The sequence below is a fragment of the Lemur catta genome, chromosome 20 (assembly GCF_020740605.2).
Source record: "Lemur catta isolate mLemCat1 chromosome 20, mLemCat1.pri, whole genome shotgun sequence".
Lineage (NCBI taxonomy): Eukaryota > Metazoa > Chordata > Mammalia > Primates > Lemuridae > Lemur > Lemur catta.
In genome coordinates this window covers 12854749-12880438 of record NC_059147.1, presented here as the reverse complement: position 1 = coordinate 12880438, position 25690 = coordinate 12854749, and the positions used below count along the sequence as shown (strand labels likewise).

The following is a 25690-nucleotide window of genomic DNA, read 5'->3' as shown; positions in this document are numbered from 1 at the left end:
AATTCCATAGTTGACACCAATAGGATCTCCCGGAAGTCCACATATTCCTGGGAAATCAAAAAGAGGAGACTTCTGAGGCTAAAAAATGGGAATACTAAATCTTAGGATAAACTCAGGCGAACCTCAGGATAGCTGAGACAATGGAAATTCACTCTTGCCTGTTTATCTTGTCAACAGTCTTTACGCTCTGCTTTTCAAGATGCAGGCATGCATTTATGCTCGAAAATACACACCCAACCCAGTGATCCCACATTAGCCATTGAAATGTGTTTAGCACCAAGTGAGATGATGGAATCAATTAGGCAACTCAGGCTTGATGACTAATCCCTAAATGAAACGCTTAGCAATTAGCAAGCCTAGAATTAAGACCATTGCAAATATTTAAAGGTAACTGAAATTTCACTTTCAGAGTATTTGTCATTTTTCTGAGGAATACCATAGTCTCCATTTCAGTCTAGGGAAGGTTTCAAGACTTTTGTACTAAATGGGGAAATTTAAAATGATTTCATTTAGTTAGACCAGCACTCATTAAAAACTGAGAACCCACCTTGAGTTTGGAATAACCTCTGTTTCCCATTGGCTTATATTATAAATTGGTGTGCATTTTGATGGCGATGAAACTGGGGGAGAAATGTGGCAGTGTACATCAAAAGCCATAAATATTATTCCTTTATCTGATCAGTCAAGGTTTGGAAATTTCTCTTAAAGATATGATCTGAAGTATGGAAAAAGAGTAGAAGCAAAACAAAATAGTGAAATATCAAAAGCAACGAAAATGGTGATAATTTAAAATACATCCTCTTGGTGTAACAATGTGCAACCATTCAAAATGACAACTGCAAGGACTGTGTTGCAACCTGGAAAACTGAACAGAAGGAAAACACACGGGATATCCTAATGTTTGAACAAGTCTGCACTCATGTCGAACAGGCTGGGTGAGAAGCCATGATAACAGCTGGAAGAAAATCGTTTGCAAAAGGTTGGATTAGAGTAATTGGATGTCCCCCCTCCCGGATTTTAAATTTCTCTAATTATTCATATAATAAAAACACTTAAAACAGAGATAACATTAAATAGCTAAAGTTCATTTTACTTTCTATTTAATTATGGACCAAGGTGAAGGACAATTACACAGACAAGTTCAAAAAATAACCTTTTGTTGCCTTTGAGTCCTTTTTTTCATTTTTCTAAGAAGTTCAAATGTCTTTGGCCTCAGAGACAATATAATTACAGTAAGAAGAAGTAAGAAAGCATAGAGTGTGTGAACGCATATTTGTCTTCAAGGTGCCTGAAACTACAGAGGCCATTTTATTTTCTATTTTTATTTTTTTGAGGAGGAATAAAAACATTTTATCTATGTATTCAGAATCACACACAAGTTACCTTTACAATTCAATTTACTATATAGAAATCATTTGGGTTTTATATTTTCAGTTAAATTTTGAACTGAGATTACAATATTGTAACAAAAAAATTTCACATTAATTCAGTACTTTTTTAGCATACCAAATTGAAATACATAGGTTCAAACTTCAGATTTATGGCAAACAGTCTTCAAATACAAAACAGACATTTTTTAAAGTTGCCATATTATTGACATGATATATGCAACTCTGAGCTGTTTCACCTAAAACAGCTTCCCTGTGGATATTGCAAAACTGATATGCCATGAAGTTCAAGGCTGTAGAGTTAAGCCAAGGACTCAAAGTTGCACTATCTTCAAAAGGGTTTGGCATTTCTGGACGACAACAATGCACAACGTGTAAAGAAAGTAGGAAACATTTTCTCCTTCTTGCTATGGATTAAAAAAAAGTTGCATGGTAGCTTGGAAATTTTACACAAAAACCCACATTAGACCTTGGAAAAGTCCAAGGGCAATTAGATGACAATGAATTGGGGCCCTAAATTTTTTAAATTAATAGAACCCATGAAATTCAAATGGGTATTCATCAAACAAAAAAATAGTAAGCACCGAGTGGTTTAAGAGATTGAAATTTATTAGAGACTCATGATCAATTTCTTTCCACCTTGAAATCAAGGTGTAAAAACCAGTTATTAAGTGCATTCCAAACTTCTACACATCTCAGGTAGAATTTTCTGTCCATTGGCACCAAGATGATGTCACATTTCCTCTTGGGAGACAGAAATTCCATATCTGAACACAAAGTAAGTTAGGAAAAAATGACCCCTGTTGCTTATTTTATTACTGTTGTGATTCTGAGAATTTCTAATAATATACTAGCAGTGAACAAAGCAAATTCCTGGACATAATTGTCAGGTTAGTGACTGTGAACTGCCTTCTCCAACCACCATAAAATTTCAGTATGAAAAGAATTAAAATTACTAAGCTGAAAAACTGGGAAAAAGAAATTAAGGGAATTGTTCAAACCAACGACAAAGTCCTAAATTTGAAATCATTTCAATTGAGAAATTGAAGAAAATAAATGTGCTTTACCCCAACAGCCCCCAACTCTGAATTTAAATATTCTGTGCAAAAGAGCATCAGGTTTCTGAATAAACATGTAGCGCTTCTTTAAGTTTTAGTGCTCTGCAGTTTTCTGCAATTTTATTTCCCTCCCCACAAGTTTGTTCTAAGTATTTAATAGAATCTTCCATTTCAGCCAGAAGATCTGTGCTTCAAAGATTTACTAAGGAACCCTCTGCATCTATCTATACAGAAACACCTATTAATTTTTTAAATGACTATAAAATGAATGAGGAGCAGACCGGCATGATTGCATAACATCTCAAGCACAATAGAATGGGAAAAACTTGGCAGTCAGACAGGCTTGGGTTTGGATCCTGCATCTACCTTGCCCTAGGCTGGGCTCCCCAGAGGCAGTGCTTGCTATGAGGATTTGTGTGAAAGATTTATTAGGAAGGTTTCCAAAGAAGATAGACAGGGAAGAGAAGGCCAAGCAAGGGTGTGGCCTCAAGGTAAGTCCCCTGAGAGTCACTGTTACCTAGTCACCCTGGGCAGGTGTGGGCCACACATCAGAGCTGCCCCAATCCATCGGGGCCAGAGAGCTGTAGTTTTTATGCCTTCACACCTGTCAATCGTTAGTAAGGGCAGACACCCCGCGCCCTTGGTGGTGGGGAGGAGGTGGAGCTCACTTAACAATCCTGTCACTTCTGGGTCCCCGTGTACCCTGGCAAAGTGAGCCCTAGCACCCTGGGGCAGCCCTCGGGCAAAGAGTGACAGGTGTGGGGGAGAACATGCAACAAGGATTGATGCACGCAGAAATGGCCAGGGCATCAGGGAATACATCATTTGCTACACACCTATTACTAGCTGTGTGGATTATGGTGACCAGTTTTGGGCTTTGGGACTTCTGTTTTCTCTTCTGTAAGTTGGAAATGCTAATACACACACACACACACACACACACACACACACACACCATATTCTTATAGATGGAGTTAGTGTATGGACGAAGAGGGAGAGAGAGGGGCGACTGTATTAGGGTGAGGGGGAAGGTTGAGGAGCGGTTAGGAAGAACAAAAAGAGAACAGAAAAAAAAAAGCAGAGATTGACAAACAGATGGAGAGAAAAAAACATTCATTTATTCATTCCATAAATATTTATTGAGGGCCCGGTAGGTGACATACATTTTCCCGAAATAATGGAAGAAGAAAATTTAAAAGACCACACAGTTATTGTCGCATGATGGGATGAAAACTCCCACTTTTTTTTGATCTTGGACCCACGTTCACTGAGGTTCCTTCCCCGCCTCTGAGGCTGTGCACCGTCCTTCTCAGCCTCTCTTCTGAGCTTGGGAGGAGAAGCACAGGTAACTTTAATTTTCTACCCCGAGGTCTTTCATCCTGGCTCCTCCAGTCTTTTTCAGCCACCTCTGGGTGTTAATTACTTACTGATTTGGCATCTACTGTGTGCAGGGCACACGCATGGTGGCTTCATGGTCCAGTGAGGGAGACACGGCCACTTCTCACTATGGCTGTGTGATGGGTACAGGAAGTGCCTCCAAGAGAATTCCCAAAGTGCTGTGGAGCCCGAGTGGGCGCAGGTCCTGTGTGAGAGGCTGAGGAAGGCTGGACAAAGGAGGGACCTCGTTAAGGATCAAAAAGTAGCTTTCTCGACGGAAAATGAGAAGATATTCCCGGATAATTGGTTAAGTAGCTACTACGCATACAGCTAGCACTCAGTAAAGCCTGTTACTTTAGATAGTTTTTAATTGAAATTTTCAAAACTAGATAAAAAAGAGGATGGATCCAGGAGGGGATGTTAGATCTGTTTTAAGTGAAGACCTTTATTTTGTGCCCGAAATAAAGGGCCCAAGGTGGGCGATGAGCCCTCCTGGGAGTTACTAAACAGTCCAATTAAGGTTCTAAAGTTGAATGCTATTGTTACCATCTTGGGATTTGGGCTGCTTTGGATTTTTTAAATTAAAATTTTTAAAAAATAATATAGCATGAGTAAGAATCCTCTGGATTTAACATTGGATTAAGTGGGTAAACATTGACAGTAGACTAAAAGACTAAGAGAAATAACATCTCTGTGCTCTGGGCTTTATATGCGTTTCATATTGATTCTCACAGCCCTAACAACTTACATTGTGCAAACAAGGAAACTATGTGTCCAAAGTCACTGAGCTACTAAGTAGCAGAGATTGGACTAAACCCAAGTCAGATCAATCTGCCACCAAAAACCATCCTCCTAACCACTGTCATTAGTAGTTTATAACCCCTAGTATTAGTCTACAAATGTTACCAGGATATAAAATGTGTCCACTCGGTCAGAAAGTAATATTGAACCTCTATTATGTGCACAAAACTCTGCTTAATATAGAACTTGGTAATTGATTGGATGCAGAAGATGCTTATGAGGCCACGATGAAAGGAGAATACCCCGGACAGGGATAAGGATGTTTGCAGAGGGTGATGATGTGAGTGATGGCATCAGGACTGAGTTTGAGAGCCGTGATGGGGGGTTCAAGCAAAATGCCATTGGTGGCTGGAAATACCAAACTAGAACTTGGTTAGGTTTGGAGATAGAGGAACAGAGTGATGGTTGATGTTGCAAGGGAAGAGCTAATTGAGGCATATAGTAAGGAGTCAATACAGTCCTCAGTGAGCCTGTAATCCAATCTATCAGATGCTTTACAGATAAACATGTATGCTCTTTTATCATGCAGTTTAAGCCTCATCTTAACTCTCTAGGGGGAAGCATGAAAAGGTGTGGTTAACCCAAGCAATTTTGTAAAAGTCTGAATGGTGATTTTATTAGGCATTGTAGATTCTGTGTTTTGACGGGGGACTATTCTCATAGAATGAAATCCCCCCAACTAAGCTGCTTGAAGGCAGGGAGGGATGATGCTCTGCTTCTCAGTCTCTGAGCACGTAAGTCCCCATGCAGTGTTAATAAGGAGTGAGTCGTGAGTCGTGAACAAACAATCCATGCTGCTGAAATGTCTTCAACTTTTTGTGGTCACTGGTTGGACACAATAGGATTGTCCCAATCTGCCCACTTATTTGCTTGGGCAGTTATCTCTGCTGTTCTTTCTGCTGGGATCATCTGTATAATAAGGGCAGAGGGACATGGCCGAGCTGTGGGGAGCTCCATTGCTCTGCAGCAACTTAATTGTTGGTTTGTTCTGGATGAGGCTTTGTGTTGACTTGGTTGTAAGCGTGCTTCTGCTTATCCAGGATGTGGCAAAAACTGAACATCCTCTGGCCAAAAATGCTTTCCAAGGGTCATTGGTGTCGTCCTAATCCTCAGAGTGTGACTTCTACTCCAGGACTGCCAGCATTATTTTCTTTCTTTACATAGCCTCCTTTGTCTTCCAAGATACTGCATTTCCATGCATCTCCTTAGTTCTCTGTCCCTTGACTCTTCCAGGTTCTTCTTCGTACCATTCCCCAAAGGTAATCTCTATGGCTCTGTCCTTAGCCCTCTTATTTTGCTACATTCTCCACCATGTAGAAAAGTCTCACCTGCTTCTGTAATGTCAGCTGTCTCTCTGTGCGAAGACCAGCAAATCTGTAAATCTGTGTTTTTGTGTACCTGACACTCTTACGGTCTCCCAATTTGTATTTCCAGGATTTAAACCTGAAACTTTTTTTTTAATTTCAGAATATTATGGGGGTACAAACATTTTGGTTATATATAATGCCTTTGCCTCACCCAAGCCAGGGGTACAAGCGTGACCTTTCCCCACACAGTGTGCTCCACCTCCATTAGTTTTGAGTTTACCCACCCTCACTCCCCCTCCCATCTGACTGGCACCCAATGAATATTACTACCATGTGAGTACCTTAGTATTGATCAGTTAGTACCAATTTGATGGTGAGTACATATGGTGCTTGTTTTTCCATTCTTGTGATTCTTGTGAATCAGAGCTTCAGTTGTGTCCATCCCCTAGATGGTGCGCATTGCACTTATTATGTATGTCTACACCCATCTCCTCCCCGCCACACACATCTGCCTGACACCCGATTGATATTATTCCTAAATGTGCTCTTAGATGATGATCAGTGAAACCAATTTGATGGTGAGTACATGTGGTACTTATTTTTCCATTCTTGGGATACTTCACTTAGTAGAATGGGTTCCAGCTCTACCCAGGAAAATACAAGAGGTGCTGTATCACCATTGTTTCTTATAGCTGAATAGTACTCCATGGTATACATATACCACATTTTATTAATCCACTCATGTATTGATGGGCACTTGGGTTGCTTCCACATCTTTGCAATTGTGAATTGTGCTGCTATAAACATTCGAGTGCAGATATCATTTTTATAGAATGTCTTTTGTTCTTTTGGGTAGATGCCCAGTAATGGGATTGCTGGATCAAACGGTAGATCTACTTGTATCTCTTTAAGGTATCTCCATATTGCTTTCCACAGAGGTTGCACTAGTTTGCAGTCCCACCAGCAGTGTAAGAGTGTTCCAATCTCTCCACATCCATGCCAGCATTTGTCGTTTTGGGATTTTTTTCATAGAGGCAATTCTCACTGGACTTAGGTGATATCTAATTGTGGTTTTGATTTACATTTCCCTAATGATTAGAGATGTTGAGCACTTTTTTATATGTTTGTTGGCCATTATTCTGTCTTCTTTTGAAAAGTTTCTGTTCATGTCCTTTGCCCATTTATTGATGATATTGTTTGATTTTTGTCTTGTTGATTTTCTTATGTTCTATATAGATTCTTGTTATCAGCCCTTTATCGGATGTGTAGAAAGCAATTTTTTTCTCCCATTCTGTAGGTTGTCTGTTGTGGCTGCTTTTCACTCCTGAGCTCAGTAGAGAAGGAATGAATAATTACTCGAAACATATAGTGTTTTGAGAGAAGGGGAGAGGCCAAAGTCTAAAGGAGAAAATGGCCTCCTCAGCTAAGTTCCTCCCCATATTTATTTCCAAGGACATGTGCAAAGGGTCAGTGCCGTTTGCTAATTTCTTTAACAACTTCCATGCAGGTCAGCTGTTTTCAGCTGACCTTTGCACACAGCAAACAAGCAGCTCTGGGCTGGCGTTTTCGTCTGACCCTTCTTGCACCTTGCTTATGTTCTTTCCATCCATCTATCCTTTCTTCTAGGCCCAGCCCCCACAGTTGTCTATTCACTCTAATGATATTTCCTTGGCTGTGCAGAAGCTTCTTAATTTGATCAGGTCCCATTTATTTATTTTTGTTGGTGCTGTGATTGCTTTGGGGGTCCTCTTCATAAATTCTTTGCCTAGGCCAATGTCTATAGGAGTTTTCCCAACATTTTCTTCTAGAATTCTTAAGGTTTCACGCCTTAGGTTTCAGTCTGTTATCCATCATGAGTTGATTTTTGTGAGAGGTGAGAGGTGGGGATCCAGTTTCAATCTTCTGCATGTGGTTATCCAGTTTTCCCAGCACCATTTATTGAATAGAGATTCTTTTTCCTGATGTATATTTTTGTCTGCTTTGTGGAAGATTAGATGACAATATGAAGATGGATTTATATGTGGGTTCTCAGCCCTGTTCCAAAGGTCTATATCTCTGTTCTTGTGCCAGTACCATGCTGTGTTGGTTACTATAGCCTTGTAGTAAAGCTTGAAGTCTGGTAAAGTGATGCCTCTCTATTTGTTCTTTTTGCTTAAGATTGCTTTGGCGATACAAGGTCTTCTCTGGTTCCATACAAATCATAGAATTATTTTTTCTAGATCTGTAAAGAATGATGATGGTATTTTTATAGAGATTGCATTAATTCTGTAGATCACTTTAGGTAGTATGGACATTTTAATAGTATTGATTCTGCCAATCCATGAGCATAGTAGGGTTTTCCATGTTTATATCTTCTATAATTTCTTTTCGCAGTGTTTTGTAGTTCTCCCTATATATGTCTCTCGCCTTCTCCGTTAAATGTATTCCTAAATGTTTAACTTTCTTTGACGCTATTGTGGAAGGTATTGCATCTTTGATTTGATTTTTGGCTTGACTGTTATTGGCGGATATAAATGCCACTGATTTGTGTGCATTAATTTTGTATCCTGAGACTTTAGTGAATTCATTTATCAATTCCAGGAGTCTCTTGGTTGAATCCTTGGGATTTTATAGATATAATGTCATATCATCAGCAAATAATGAGAGTTTGACCTCTTCTGCCCCCATTTGGACACCCTTAATTCCCCTCTCTTGTCTGATTACTCTGGCAAGGACTTCTAGCACTATGTTGAATAAAAGTAGAGATAGTGGGCAATCTTGTCTGGTTCCTATTCTAAGTGGGGATACTTTCAATTCTTTTCTGTTCAGTATGATATTGGCTGTGGGTTTATTGAATACGGCCTTAATAATTTTAAGGTATGTCCCATCTATCCCTATTTTGTTAAGAGTTTTTATCATAAAAGTGTGCTGGATTTTGTCAAATGCTTTTTATGTGTCTATTGAGAAAATCATATGGCCTTTGTTCTTGCTTTTATTTATGTGGCGAATTGCATTTATGGATTTGCGTATGTGGAACCAAACTTGCATCTTTGGGATAAAGCCCACCTGATCATGATGAATTATTTTTTTGATGTGCTTTTGGATTTGGTTTGCTAAGATTTTGTTGAGGATTTTTGCATCTGTACTCATGAGGGATATTGGTCTGTAGTTTTCTTTTTTTGTTTTGTCCTTTCCTGGCTTTGGTATCAAGGTGATATTGGCTTCATAGAATGAGTTGGGGAGAATATCATCCTTCTCAATGTTGTGGAATAATTTCTGCAGTATAGGTAAGAGTTCTTCTTTGTAGGTTTGGTAAAATTCAGGGGTGACCCCATCTGATCCGGGACTTTTTTTGGTTGGAAGATTTTTAATTGCTGCTTCAATTTCTGTGCTTGATATTGGTCTGTTCAGGAATTCTATTTCTTCCTGATTGAGCCTAGGAAGGTTGTGTGTTTCTAAGTATTTGTCTATTTCCTCCATGTTTTGTAGTTTTGGGGCATATAGATTTTTATAGTATTCAAAGGTAATGTTTTGATTCTGTGATGTCTATAGTGACCTCTTCTTTTTCATTTCTAATTGAGTTTATTAGACTGGATGTGGGCAAATGGTAGAGGCTATTGAAATGTAGGCAGGGTACTTTATCTACTACCTGTTGGGCAAGTGGGCTCCAGAGTAGGTTCGTGAGCCAGGGAGAGATGTGGCAAGGATGGAGTAGAAGAAGCAGCCTGGATTTAACTAGAAACCTATGCAATGAAAGCCTGGACCCAACTAAAAAATAACACAGTGTTCTGGGTATAAGTGAGGATGGTGAATAGGTTTCCTCTCTTGTGCCATCTCTGGTTGGCTAAGAGGGTTGGGGTGAGTAGATTCTAAGAGAAAGAGAGCTTTGATTGAACAATGTCCACAGTGGTGTGAGAAGGGTGATGTGGCCTGGGTGCCACAGGTTTGCCATCCCTGTTTCAAGGAACTAGGCTGATTGTGGTGATTATGAACGAAATAGAAAAGAGAAAACTGTAAATCTCAGACCTCTTGGATTTCTGGGTAGTATTTTACTCAAATTTGGCAAGTGGCACCTTGTACCATGATATACTAGAAGCAGCCACGTGGGTTTTTGGCTGTGCATTGGCAAGAATGACATCCTGTTAATCAGGAAGCATCTTTCCCGTGAAAAAAGACCCACGGGGATATTAGTAAGGCTGCTCTTCATAGATAAAACTAGAGATAATGACAGGAAGGAGGAACTCACCCTCCTTGAGATAATAGGGCAATGTAGTTACATCTCTGGGTAGTTTCCCCTTCTTTGTGTTAGGTTGATCTTAAGTAAATTTACTTTTTATGTAGTTGCTTAACATGTTTTTACAAGTGTTACTTTGCTTGTAACCTTTCTTGTGAAATATAGGGTTGGAATCTTTCAGAAAAATTGCCACATGACAACATAGGAAATGAGTAAAAGAAGCCACCACAAAGAGGACTGATGCATGATTCCATTTTTTTAAAGTAGAAATCAGCAAAACTGGTCTAGGCTATTAAAAGCCAGGCTAGTGGTGACCTATGAGGGCTGGGGACGGTTGGAAGGAGGCACAAGGGAGGTTTCTGGTGAGCCAGTCATGTTCTGTGTCTCGATTGAGCGCTGGTTACACGAGTGGATTCACTGTGAAAATGCCCCAGGCTGTGCACGTAGCCTTTGGGTTCTTTTCTGTATGTATATGTACTTTAATAAAAAGTTTAAAAATAGCTAAGTTTCTCTATAATGCACATAGCAGATTGGTAGTCTCAAAAGTGTGATTGCCTCAAATAACTGTCTCAGGTGAAGTACACACCAGCCATTGAATTCACAAGGTTGACAATATTCAGAGGGAACATGGCGGGTAGGACAGACAGACAGACAGACAAACAAACATGTGCCTTAGAATCTTCTGGAGGTAGGTGCAAATAGCACCTCTGCTCTTGTTATTTGAGTGACACTGGAAACTTTTTGTATTCCTTCTGAAGTTTGATTTCCTCATGTGTACCATGAGAAAAAAAAATGCATTTTTTTTTCTGTAGCCAACTGAAAGCTCCAAATGGCCAAAGCTAGAAGAATTTGAGCAATAAGGTAAATAAAGCAGTATCGGGTTATAATTCAAAGTATAAAATCAATATTCATGGGTCCATACTGATAGACACAATTGAATAAATTACTACGTGGGGGAGAAGAAACAAATCTCCCATGCGGAATTGCAAGTAATTATGTAGACACTTCACCTGAAAGGAGGAGGAGCAAAACTCCTCACTTAGGCGTGGGCTGCGCACAGCGACTTCCTTTTGAAGCATACAGTGGTGTGGAAAGCGGGGAAAGAGCAACTGTAGAGTGCAGGAACCTGACCAACACTGCTTCGTCCAGGTGCTCAAGGTCAGCATCAGTAGTCATAAATCATGTTGATAGTGTGCACCCTTGATATAATGTGATGACAATGACACTTTACCTCTCCTCTGTGACCTTCGTCCTCCAAACCCACAACCCCCATCTAATCATGAGAAAAACATCAGACAAATTCTAACAGAAGTACATTCTACAAAATACCTGACTCCTTAAATACTCCTTAAAACCATCAAGGATACCAAAATCAAGGAAAAGTCTGAAAAACTGTCACAGCCAAAAGGAGCTGAAGGATACATGGTGATTAAATGCAGGGTGGCGTGCTAAACAGGGTCCTGGAATGGAAAAGGGACGTTAGGTAAAAAGTAATGACACCTGAATAAAGTTCACATTTAGTTAATAATATTGGTTCATTAATTGTAGAAAATGTAACATACTAATGTAAAGTGTTAATAATAGGTGAAACTGTATGCCTAGTATATGGGAACTCTCTATACTACATTCCCAATTTTTCTTTTTTCTTTTTCTTTTCCTTTTTTTTTTTTGAAACAGAGTCTCACTTTGTTGCCCTGGGTAGAGTGCAGTGGTGTGATCATAGCTCACTGCAACCTCAAACTCTTGGGCTCAAGCGATCCTCCTGCGTCAGCCTCTCAAGTAGCTGGGACTACAGGTGTGCACTGACTACCACACCCAGCTAATTTTTTCTACTTTTGGTAGAGACGGGGTCTCGCTCTTGCCCAGACTGGTCTCAAACTCCTGAGCTCAAGCGATCCTCTCACCTTGGCCTCCCAGAGTGCTGGGATTACAGGTGTGACCCACCACATGCTGACCCCCATTTTTCTATAAACCTAAAATTGCTCTGAAAAATAAAATCTTTTCTAAAAAAAGATCTACTTTACCTTGAGATCTTGGGCATGAAATGAGATAACATATATAAACATAAAACTCAAACTTTTTGGACCTAGTGCCCTTAGATAAGCAAAAGTCATTAGGGCCCACCTACCCCACCCCATATCAGCTTTGGGTTGGTTCACATGTGCCCTAAGGGCACTGCAGGTCTTCATGGTGACTGGATCTCAGCAGAATGCTGAGTCATCTGCATGGTCTAATTTCCTTTGTGATTATAAAATGTAAGAAACCTTTAATGAATTAGGTTCATGTAAAAAATGAATAAATGTGGTCATTAAAAAGAAAGGGTCTGAATTTTTTTTGGATCTGTCTGTGGCCAGTGTATCATTGGTTATACCTTGAGAATTTAATTAATTAACAGAAATTATTGAATACCTAAAACATGTCAAGTAGCATTGCCTAGGGATACCGATTCCTGAATATTTAACCATCAGCTCTCTAGAGGCTTACAAGCTCAGTCCAGCACGACACTGGAAATGCATACCAATGTCAGGAAATATGCTTGTTCTAATAGGTGTGTAGTAATGTCTCAATGCAGTCTTATTTGCATTTACCTAACGGTTAGTGATCATCTTTTTATATGCTTTTTATATGCTTATTTGCCACCCACACAAACAAGCCAATTAGAAAGTGGGCACAAAAACATGGAGGGACATCTCATTGCATTATTATCACCATTTTTGATGCTCAAATTATTCGATCTGTGGTTAATGGGAACCTCTTCAAATAGGCACGTATGTCCTCTTGATTCGACCTCAGTAGTCTCTGATGGCTTCCTTGCTTTCTGAAACAACAGGATGTCTCAGTCTCATCTGAACCCCAAATTTAAAATTAGCCATTTCTCGAAGAAGCCCTGGTTCCTTTTTGAGGAAACGGTATTAGAGACCACAATTATGGGTACTTAGAGTGTTTGTTGCTACTGGATTGTCATTGCTTCTAAGGGGGACAGAGCTAGAGAATACATGATTTTTAGAAAGAAGAAAACAGGCTTGGTCATGGTGACTCATATCTGTAATCCCAGCACTTTGGGAGGCAGAGGCAGGAGGATCAGCTGAAGCCAGGAGTTTGAGACCAGCCTGGGCAACATAGTGAGACTCCAACTTGACAAAAAATAAAATAAATAGCTGTGCCTATAGTCCCAGGTACTCAGGAGACTGAGGCAGGAGGATTGCTTGAGCCCAGGACTTCCCACACTATTTTCCAATGAGTATTCTCTTGAGGAGGAACCTTGAGTTCTCCATAAATGTAGACCATGGCTGTGGTTCCTAGATCTTTTCTATTAACAACATTTATCAGTATTGTAATGATTTATCCAATGTCCATCTTCTCCCTAAACCAGGGTTTCTCAGCCTTGGCACTACTGGCATTCGGAGCTGGATAATTCTCTGCAGTGGGGCCCCCCTGTGCACTGGAGGATGTGGAGCAGCATCCCTGGCCTCAACCCACTACATGCCAGTAGTACACCCAGTGTTGTGACAACCAAAAATGTTTCCAGACATTACCAGATATCCCCCAGGGGACAAAACCACCCCTGGTTGAGAACTCCTGCCCTACATCAGTGGTTCTGAAACCTGGCTGTACTTTGGAATCACCTGGAGAGATTTAGAAACTGTTGCCAGTGAGTACTGGTCCCATCCAGGCCAAATCAATGAGACTCTCTGGCGATGGGGCCTGGGCATCGACATTTTTTAGATTGTAGTGGGACTCAGGATTGAGTACCTCTGTCCTGGGCAGCAAGCTCTATGAAGTTAGGGGGTGTTTGTTTTTTATGGGTGATATTGCTAGGACCCAACACAGTGTTCCATGAATGAACGAATGAATGATGGTGAAGAGAGGCAGGAAGACATCTCAGAAGTTTACAGTGACCCTTAGGGCAAACCAGAGTACCACATTTGTTTATTGTCATGGTCATCAGCTCTTGGATAGGCTCCTGCTTTCTTTCCTTTTGGGGAGGGCAGCTACTAGATTAAAAAGAAAAAAAAAAAAATCTCTGAGTTTCTGCAAAGATGCCCAGAGAGGAAATCTTGGCTGAGTCCCCCAACAGGAAGTTTTTCTAACCTTATCTGGATACTCAGTTCATCTCTTTCTAATGGTTTCTTGCCTTGGCTGAGGATTTCTGAAATGTTGGCTATCTCAGCTGACCACACATCACCCCTATCGGTGTCAATTTTGGAGATGTCAGTATCAAGAGCCATATCTGTGTTTCTTGACTGGCATGAGATGTGGCACACTGCTCTGTGTACAAGGGCTGTCCAGAAAGTATCCAGCCATTGTTAACATAATGAGAACATATGACATGGCTGGATACTTTTCGTACAGCCCTCGTATACTGTTGATAGGTGTAATAATGAAAATAGGAACAATTATGATGTGGATTTCTGCTGCACCTGAGAATGCATATCCCCATCTCGGTGGCAATCTGGTGACAGGCTGAGCTGAGCTGAGCTGGATTTTCTGCCGTAAGATGCAGAAAAGGAAAAATGGAAACAGATGTTCTTAGGATGGAAGGTGTGGGCGCTGAATGGGCGTGAGGGTTGGGAGAGAAGACACTGGGTCCAGGTGACTGGAATGAGGGTGATACCGTTCACGCCATTTAGGAGAACAAGGAGTTCCAGCAGGTGAAGCAACTGAAGGTAATTGGTGATGAATTCTTTAGAATTGAAGGGGGAAGGTAAATTTCAGAAGTGTCAGAACTAGAATGTGTTTGGGGATCCGGTAACTTGCTCAAACCCGGCTAAGCCTCTTAATCAGTTGCTTATTTTGTGACAAGGCTTAGAGTTGTTTCATCACACACTGCTGAGAACAAATTCCTTGCAGTTTCTCTTCTGGAAGAGCTGTTGTAGGGTGTTTGCACTGTTGCACAAATGCCGGGAGTCCATCCTCTTTGAAGGGAGCTGGCACCAGTGACAGGACTCCAGCCAGCAGAGAGCTCCCGATATTGGTCCCTACTGTGTGCAATTGCCCCTGCTCCAGGTGCTGACGGAGGCAATGCATCTCAGCACTAAAAGAATGTGCCTTAGAAAGAGCAAATCTGGGCCAGGCGCGGTGGCTCACGGCTGTAATCCTAGCACTCTGGGAGGTTGAGGCAGAAGGATTGCTTGAGCCCAGGTGTTTGAGGTTGCTGTGAGCTAGGCTGATGCCATGGCACTCACTCTAGCCCGGGCAACAGAGTGAGATTCTGTCTCAAAAAAAAAAGAGCAAATCTGGGGTTGAGGGCCGACCCTGTCACATCCTTGCTGCACAGCCTTGGACAAGTATTTATTCTTTGGGCATCTCAGTTGCCCATCTTAACACAGGAATAACAAGAGAATGGGAGAAATATTTATAAATGTTATGTTCTAGGAAAATGTATTCATTTCCATTAAAAAATTGACATGAGGCTGGGCACCATGGCTCATGCCTATAATCCTAGCACTCTGGGAGGCCAAGGCAGGAGGATTGCTTGAGCTCAGGAGTTCGAGACCAGCCTGAGCAGGAGTGAGACCCCGTGTCTACTAAAAATAGAAAAATTAGCGTCGTGGCACGTACCTGTAGTTCCAGCTACTCGGGAGACTGAGGCAAAAGGGTCTCTTGAGCCCAGGAGTCTGAGGTCGCAGAGCTATGATGACGCCACTGCACCCTATCCAGGGCAACAGAGAAAGACTCTGTCTCAAAAAAAAAAAAAAAAAAAAAAAAAAAAAAATTGACATGAAAGATCTAGTTATTTCCCAGGGCCTTGCCACACACAATTACTATTCTTTAAGATAGCTGAGGGCAAAGGAGGAGGGATGTCAAGTATTTTCTCTTCCTGGATTAGGAGCTCAGCCTTGTTTGGGCCTGAAGGGAGTCTTAAGTGTGCTAGAGTTTTATTTTATTTACTTATCATTTTATTACATCTTTATTTATCTTATGGGAAAGAAGAAGTGTCAACATGCAGGTGGCAATCTGACGGATTGCCTAAGTCACAAACAAAAGGGAAGGGAAAGTCCTTTTGCCATTAGTTTCTCACAGGCTTCCAACTAGATAAATGACTCTTTATCCAGATGACTTTTCTAAGTGGGAAAACGTACGCCAGCAGCCTTGGGCGCCAAGGGCTACAGGCTGAAGGCAGGTCACATTCGTGGAGGATATGGGCGATGGAAACCTGTGTGTCTGCTGTTAAGCCCCATCTGAGTGGCAGCCACTGGGGTCCTCAGCCTCAGCTGATGGGTCCCTTGTGGGAGTGTGGGCCTGAAGAGAAACCACTGGGCTGGATTTTCAGGTGAAATCTCCTGATTCCGAGTGGCAGCTCAAATTTTTACAAAACACATTGTGTGGGCCAAATGAAACGCACATTCAGACCACGTCCTCTTACTGATGTGTGGTAGGTCCTCAATTTGTGTTTGTCCATTCCGCTCTTAGAAGTGGAGTTCCACTACGAGAAAGGGCCTTGGTGCCTCTAAGGTGCTGATCCCACGAGTAGCTCTGCTTTAAGCTGCTGTCAGTTGAAGATATTGGCCAAGGGGGTGCTCAGAGGAGCTTTAGGGACAGGGTCTGGGAGAGACGGGACCACTGGGAGAAGGCAGAGCTGTGGTCCTTGGCTGAATTTTCATGGTGGTTAGAAAAGCTATGATAACCCTTTGATGGGAGAACTGAACTGACAATCCTTTTTGTTCCAGAATTTAGAAGCAGCTAGAAGGGAGTAGAGTGGATTAAAAAAGAAGTTACCATTTGCTTAAGAAATACCTGAACAGCAATTGCTATGTGCCAGACCCTGCAAGATCCAATTACTTTAATCTATCAAATCATTTAATCCTTCTAAAAATCCTATGAGGTAGGTCCTAGTATCACCCCATTTTATAGATGAGGAAACCGAGGCACAGAGAGGGTAAGTGACTGACCAAAGTCACACAGCTGGTAAGTGACAGAGCTGGGATTGGAACCCAGGTATCCTGGCTGCAGAATCCAGGTTCTCATCATTTCTCTTGGCTGCATTTTAATAGGGAGAATTTAATCTAGGAATAAAAAATTATGATTTTGAATACTATGTAGAAATATGTAAAACTGGCTTATATAATATTAATTTAAAATTAGTTGTCAAATTATATGTGTATTACAATTAATAAAGAACAGTATGTAGGAAAAAAAGACTAGAAGAAAAAAACACGAAAGGCATGCTAGATTGGTGAGGTGGTGGAAATGCCTTCTTCTCCTGATCTCATTGTTGACCATGAGGTTGTGTTATTTGTATGATGTTTTAATAATAACTAGAAACTATTTATAGGTTTGCAAATTCTTACCCTTTCTCCCTTCTCTCTGAGGGACCTCACTTGGGTCTAAGAGCACATGCATCCCATAACCCAATCCTGAATTTACAGGGTGGGTGTGTTTCATTCAAGGAACCTGGAAAATCCTGAAACTTGCATTATTCGCAATTTGCCTAATTATAATACTTGACCCAACAAAGGATGGCTCACCAGTTAATATGCGCCCCCATGTGGCAGAGGCAAGAATAGACCTTGAAACTACAGCATACAATTCTTAACTCTTTAAAATTCAAGACGATTCGCATTGTTTCCATCTGGCACATAAATTGAGACTTTATTAATATTTTTAGAATTAACTGCTATTTTAAATTCACTCCAGTCCTGCACAGATGGGACTCTCACACTCATCACTTGCTCTAAGTTGATGTGTTTCCAGGCCACTAGAGTGAGAATGAGCTCAAAGGGCCTATCTTAAAACCAACATTTTCTCTGCCACGTCGAGCACTTACTCTGAACCAGGTAAGTGCTCTGGCACTCAGTAGTAACTCTGCCCTCGACAGTAACGACAGAGAACCCTCTCCAGGTTCGTAAGGCACTCACATTCTTGTGCCTTCTTAAATGCTCATTCATCTAACACACACCTTTTATTGACCACCTACTATGTGCTAAGCCCTGTGCTCTGGAGGATTTGAATATTTTGTACCCCAGATGTTTATATCCCAAATCCTGCCTGGTTCCAAATTACCTCTGCTGTGTTCTAGCTGAATGACTAAACCCTTCTGTGCCTCAGTTTCCTCCTCTGTAAACTGACATGTAAAACTACTTTCCTCCCAGGGTGGTTGGCAGGAATCCATGAGTAAATATATGTGGGGCCAGCTGGAACATGGTAAGCATGTGAGCCATACTAGTTTACACTGTTGGGCTACTCTTTTGAAACCTTCTGCCTTCTCACGAAGGCCCTGGCCTTGTTGCTGGGTTTCCGGAGTACACAGAGATTATCCTATCTCGACAGGGAGTGTCTCCCCAGCCACATACTTTCTCAAGGCCCTCTGACCCCTGTAAAGCCTCCCGGATTTGACAGATACAAGAGCAGCACAGCCTGGTCTCTGATAACATAAGTCAGACATAACATCTCGCTGAGAGCCACAGCCCTGAGAACAGCCACTTACAACGTGCCGGATCTTGTGCAAGATGCTCTGTCTTGTTCACGGCCCAGGTCAGCTGAGGAAGGGGGTATTATGACAACCCTACTTTCTACATGAGGAAATGGAGACCGCACATGGTTATATGTCACTTTCCCCAAAGTTCGTAAGTGGATGGCTGTCGTTTGAGGCACACTCTCCATCTACCAATATTGTGCATATAAAGGCCTGAACGTGAGAAAGGATGACACAGTTTTATTTTTTAGAAAAATGCCTCCATAGTAATTACTTGGAATAGGCACTGTTAAGCACCTCACAAACCGTAGTGGATGTAGTTACCATTATTTTTATTTTTATTTTTTTTGAGACAGAGTCTCACTTGGTTGCCCGGGCTAGAGTGAGTGCCGTGGCGTCAGCCTAGCTCACAGCAACCTCAAACTCCTGGGCTTAAGCGATCCTACTGCCTCAGCCTCCCGAGTAGCTGGGACTACAGGCATGCGCCACCATGCCCGGCTAATTTTTTTTTTTCTATATATATTTTTAGTTGGCCAGATAATTTATTTCTATTTTTAGTAGAGACGGGGTCTCGCTCAGGCTGGTCTCGAACTCCTGACCTCGAGCGATCCACCTGCCTCAGCCTCCCAGAGGGCTAGGATTACAGGCGTGAGCCACCACGCCCGGCCGGTAGTTACCATTATTAAGCCCATTTTACAGATAAGGAAGCTGAAGCAAAGAGAGGTTAATTAACCTCTCCAGGGTTACGCAGGTAGGATAGACCACAATTTTTAATCCAATAATCAGGGGATGGACATTTTGTTAGTTCCTTTTTTTCTGCTATTATGGAAAATGTTTCTATGAACATTTGTGTATAGGTTTTTGTGTGAACATATGCTTTAATTTCTTTTGAGTATACACCTAGGAACGGAGTTGCTAAGTCATCTGGTGACACTGTGTAACCTTTTGAAGAAATGCCAGACTGTTTTCCAAAGCAGCAGTAACTAGTTTGTCTATCATAAGTAAAAAAGATGAAGTTTAGGCAAGACACTCAAACTAATTTGAGAAAGGAGGAGGATTATTATGAGGATGCGGGGTGTTTTAAGGCGCACATGTGAAGGAGGTCACTTGAGATCTACCAGAAACTGGGATGCTGCCATGAGCCAAGAAGGTTGCTCTCCTACTTCTGCAGATACTTCCTGATTTGAGACTCTGCTCGTATTTGTGGCTTTGCCTCTTATCATTCTTCAGAAGGACTTAGCCTATATCTCCATGCACACGATGGAAAGCAGAACCCTCTCCCCCCATTAGCTCTTGAGTTTAATATCCTGCTGGCTCAAACAGTAATGAAGATTGCCTGGCATCTCGCAGCCAGAATTCCACATTGCCGGGAGGAAAAAGCTGGATGGTCAAGGGGTGTAGTTATATAGGACAATTATAATCTTAAGTATTCTTATGGGGAAGAGGCAGCCATTAGCATCATGGGTGGAGGCATACACACAAAAGCCATAGAATGTATCAAAGTATTTGTGGTATGCAAGGACAGAAGGGCTGGAAAGAGCAGAGTTCATGTTCCTCATCTGCATTTGGGGAGCAGATGATGGACTCCAGGTTTGAATGCAGGTGACAGTTTGCATCCCTTTGTGGTCAGCAGCTCCAAGTAGGAGGATGACCCTTGCTCACCTGCCTCAGCTCCTTGGAGAGCAGCAGATGCCCTGGTTGGGTGTTTATGAGCTACTTAGAGCTGGGGCCATGGCCTTCATCTCTGCACTGCAGAATGGTTCTCTCTGTGCAGCAAAAACTTTCTGGCATACTGACATTACACAAGGGGAATTAGGAGCTTTAAAATCCATGGCCCCATCGTGTCCAGTTGTGCCAATAAGAAGGCAGAAGCATAGGTGTGGCGCATCACAACACGGGAGGGGCTCTCTACGAAACGCCTGGCCTCACCCAGCAGCCTGTGGATAACCAAGCTCCAGGCACAGTTTTCATTCCAGTCTGGTTCTAAGTTAGTTATTTCCAGGTTAATTCATATCCTTCCTTGAGAACCACAAGGTGATCATCCTGGGGTTGGCTTCTTCATTCCTCCTTTCTCTGCTCACACAGATAAAGGAGAAGGGGGCTGGTCCAGTACGATGGAGAACCATGGACTTGAATTTAGGATCTAATGAAGAGCCCAGGCCCATCCTTACTGTCTCTGTGACCTTGGCCTCTCTCATTTTCAGTTTTTTTATCTGTAAAATGGGAAAGATAATCTCTACTGCAGACATCTGGGGAATAATTTTATAAGACAGACTTGAGCACCAGGGATATTTAGGGGTTTCCAGGGAGAGGCTGCATTGTGTCTGATATCTGGCCTCAGCACTGTAGACCCAGAAGTTGGATTTGTCCAGCAACAGGTCCATTTCTTCAGGGAAAAGCGCCTTTTGCTGGGCTCAAAAACCATTATCCACATAGATTATTATATATTAGAACCAGAATTCTAATGAATTAGGCACACTTGTGTCTGCCTCAATTGATGCCATCTCCTCCTCTGGCCAGGCCCAGGTGGGAGAAGAGACCAGGTACACACAGGGGCTAGTTGCTGGGCACTGACACACATGGGGATATAAGAAGGAAGGAGATGGAACAAAACTTAAATGCAATCAATGATGGCAAGCCGGATGCGTTCATTTCGTAATAGGGGTGTCAGAGGAACAGAGTGCCCATACCTTTGGCTCGCTCTCGGGCAGTGTCTGCAGATGCCAGCCAGGCTGGCCTCTCTCCTGCACCCTTTCCTATACTTACAGGGCTGGCCAATCTCCATTATAATTGGCATGGCCTTTAAAAAAAGAAATTACGCAAGAAGAATAATGACTTTCTTGTAGCAAAAGTGAAAAACATTCCAAGATAAAGCCCCCTTCATTCTGCCTCTCCTCCAAGGGGGAATGACTGTTACCATTTTAGTGCCTCTCCTTCCAAATTCTCTCCTGTATGTTTCTATACGTAGGTAGGTATAGAATTGGCTCCCTTTCTTTCTCATTTGCATTAAATTGGATTCTGTTAATAAGTGTTATACTGCAACTTATTTTATTTTGCTGAGCAAAGCATCTTGGAGCAATATCCATGTCAGTTTGTATAGTTCTATCCTATGTTTTAAAATTGTTGTGTCATTTTCCATTGTATGTACCTTAATTTATGTAACCATTCTCCTATTCATGGGCATTTAGGTTAATTCTTTCCTTTGCTATTATATGCAGTGCTGTAAAGAACATTATTTATGTGTCTCTGAGTATATCTGAGTACTTCTTTAGGATAGATACTGAGATTTTTTTGGGTGAAAGGATATGCACATTTAAAGTGGTGGTAGATCTTAGTCCTGTAGGCATTTACTGACAGCGTATGTGAATGTCTGTCCTCACTTTTGGAGCAGTAACCCTTCTGGCCAGATTCTAGGCAGGTCTCGTTAGCTGGAAGTCAGATCTCCAAGCTCACTCACTGATCCTTGAGTTGATTCTCTGCATGCACTTTGGTTTTCCCCATCTCCCAGTTCTTGGCAGGGAGATGCCTGACTATAGCCTCTGAAAACCGATAAGAGAGATCCCTCAAGGCTTACAGGACAGATCACACGACGTGGCCAACACGAAATGATTTCTCATCATTAAAACTGCAGAGACATGTTAACTGTTATGCCTTTATTAGGGTGTGGCTCAACAGACGATTTTATGTCCATGTTGTCTTCACCTTTGCAATTACAGACATCTGTGTTTTGCAACATATGGGTGTAAAACATTTTTTCCAGGGTCCATAATATCATCCCGACTAGATTGGATAAATTCCCATCTCAAATTCTGAGAGGCCTAGCACATATTTTACATATTACATACTGTGCTGTTTACACAAAGCAATGCACTTAGGGCTTTCCGTCTGGTTTCTGCTGTACCTTTCTTTTTAGGGTTGATGTCCGCTCAGTGGCTTTGGGCAGACCATAGATTGGGAAAAGATCTGGGCAGGTGAGAAGTGCAGGTGGCCCTGAGATGCCTTCTTTTACAATCCAGAATGAACTGGCCCCTGTGGGGAGCCTGTTTTTGCTCCACAAAGCAAAACCAACTCCCAAGTATTGTTTTGGAACAAATGTTTGGCTGAAGGCTCTATGGGGTGCTAGAGGTTACATCAAATACTACATAGTAGAAATTAATTAAAATATCTCCATTAGATGTCTTGGTTTTCCCTCCGAAGTTCTTCTTTGGCCACCACCATCTCTGGACCACTCTTCTGAGACTTTCTCCTTCCGCCTGTGCCCATCCTACCCTATCTCCCTTTCTGCAGGCAGAGAAATGTGTCTGTCTTGGTTCCTCTGTCCATTTCCCCACTTAGCATATAAAGAAACTTCCTCAGGACCCCCCTCTGTGGAGAACATGGTCAATCCTAGGCAACATAAAATGTTTTCCTTATTGCATCATTTCTCCTGTCACTTTGGTTTGAGCTCACTCCGTCTTGCCTTGACACTTTACAGGTGGCGATTCCGGGATTGGCCACAGTTTGTGCAAGTATCTGGACAAGCTGGGCTTCACAGTGTTTGCTGGTGTTTTGGATGGAAAGGGTGCAGGAGCAGAGGAATTGCGGAGAACCTGCTCCCCACGCCTCCTGGTGCTCCAGATGGACATCACCAACCCGGAGCAGATAAAAGATGCTCTCAGCAAAGTTGAAGAGAAGGTGCAGGACAGAGGTACCACCTTCCGCCACCTGTGCCCTCAATGGCCCTTCTCCCTCCTCCCAAACGCCCAACTCTGTTCCAGCCTAGGATGCCATGCCCTCATGCCACTCTGGCCAATGACTGCCCCTGACGACACCTGCACTGAGCCCTTGCCACACACAAGGGCCTGCACAGACATGAAGACGTTAGGCATGACTCAGACACGGGTCCTGTCCTCACAAGACTTCCAGAATTCTCTATGCCATCCCCTCCACCATCTTCCTGGTCACTCTCCCATGCATCACTTCCCCCTGCCCCCTCATTGCTTTCCTCCCAGCAATATTAACATGGCTTAGGATTTCCCCAGCTTGGGGAAAAACAGCTTCATGTCACTGTCATGCTATACTCACCGCCCTTTCTCTTCTCTCTCCTTCATGGCCAAGCTCTTTGGAACCCTGGAGCTCTCTGCTTCGACAGCGGCTCTCACCACGCCCCCTCGCTGCTCCACCAGAGCAAATCAGCATTATCCTGAAGCCCAAGTTCTGGGCTTCTCTGTGGTACCTAAACATGTCGACACACCTCCCTCCTTGGCTTTGGAGTCCCCAGTCCCCTATCACCCTCCCAGCTCTCTGCTTCTGACTTAAGATACTACGATGTGGCCTGGGCACTGGAGTTTTCTAAAGCTTCCCGGGTGATCCTAATGTGCAGTTAAGATCTAAAACCACCACTTGCAGGCAATGATTCTCTAGATGTGGTCCAAACCTGCAGTATCAGCATCACCTGGGAACTTGCTAGAAATGCAAGATTCTCAGGCTCCATCCAGATACTCCAAGCCAGAGTCTCTGCAGGTGGGAACAGCAATCTGTGTTTGAACAAGCCCTCCTGGTGATTCCGAGTATCAGCAACAGGTCAAGGGGTTTGTGCTGGTTGGATCAGAGAATAAGGCTTGGAGACTCTGTCAGGGACCCCAAAATCATCCCAGGTCTTGGCGCTTCCCCTCTAATTTTCCTGCTCCTTTAGGGAATCTTTTCTAGTGTGTGGATTGGGAAAAACAGGCTCTTATATCATCCTGCATTGTTGTAAAGATATTATACTGTCTCTATGTGCTCCTTTGAGGGAGAAATAGGAGGCTTTTGAAACTTCAAAGCCAGCCGAAGACTCTCATCCCCTCCCGTATACAAGGCACATCTAGCTGCCTGGATGTAGAAAAGGGCTTTGAGACAATAGAAAAAAAACCCCAAAACCATTGCTTCATATTTCACAAATTTACTCTTCACACAACTCTCCAAGGTGGGTCGTTTTAGGTATCCAGAGAGACTGAGATGTGAGAGTTTATGATCTGCCTAGATCCTAAATCTCAAAGGGGTGTGTCTGACTCCAGAGCTTGATGTGTTAAAAATCCTCACATTCTCCAGTCCTGCCCAGCCTCAAAGCTGTTCCTTTCTGTCCCCAGGACTGTGGGCTGTGGTCAACAATGCCGGGGTCCTTGGCTTTCCATGCGACGGGGAGCTCATTCCCATGAGTCAGTACCGACGGTGCATGGCGGTGAACTTCTTCGGCACTGTGGAAGTCACGAAGGCATTTCTGCCTCTTCTTAGGAAATCCAAGGGGAGGCTGGTGAATATGAGCAGCATGTCAGGTGAGTCAGCCTTTGCCCCATGGTGATGGGGTGCCTGACACAAGACGGGGCTCACTGTATTCTTTGTGGCTGAACGAGAAAGCAGGGCACAGAGGCAGGGTGAGGTCAGGATTAAATATATTCACTGCTGACCTTAACACGGCAGGACCCTTCTTTCCTTTCACATCCTTTCATGCGCAAACTCTTATCTGCCTTCCAACTCATCTATGCATTACTGGGGATTTAGGGTTCTTACATATCTTCACAACAGCTGAGCCAGGATGCGCCAGTGGACCGTCTGTCTCCGTTTCAAAGGACAAATAGTCGACAGCATGACTCAAGGGCTTAACAATCTCCCTTTCCATAAACAATGTCCATGCATGTGATAGCATACCCCTTCTTCTAGGACAGAATCTTTTTAAACCAGGATTCTTCAGGGCCTTACTCAGCTTTGGGAAACATCCGTGGGATTGTCTTTTGGGTCACTGCATGGGTGAGAGGGCAGCCAAAGGGATGGGCTCTGGACCGCAGGATCCTGCCTTCAAATACAGGAAAACTCCTCTTCACTGTTGGATCAATGAATTCTGAGTACTATTTTCTTAAATAAAGAGTGTAAATAGTTGTGATTTTTTGTTTGATTGGTTCTTGTGTTTTTGTTTGTTTGTAACGTGAATGATGGTTCTAGAAGAATTTCTTCTAAGGGGATTCTTTGTATTTTGTCAACAGTTACCGCTTTGCCCAACACGTTCCCTTTCTGGCTGGGACTCAGTACTTCCTTGAAACTAACTGCTGTGTGTCTTGGACTAAAGTCATTCGTTGGCCTGAGGCATAAGCAAGGGAGGGAGGGAAAGAGGGAAG

General features: G+C 42.6%; 1 protein-coding gene across 1 annotated transcript in view; it reads left to right on the top strand.

The window, feature by feature from the left end:
- HSD17B2 (hydroxysteroid 17-beta dehydrogenase 2) overlaps positions 1-25690 on the top strand; it is a 49322-nt gene that overhangs the window by 1813 nt on the left and 21819 nt on the right. The window contains exons 2-3 of the mRNA XM_045533246.1: positions 23035-23247; positions 24668-24853. Coding sequence (XP_045389202.1) covers positions 23035-23247; positions 24668-24853 — 399 coding nt within the window. The remainder of the gene's footprint in view (positions 1-23034; positions 23248-24667; positions 24854-25690) is intronic.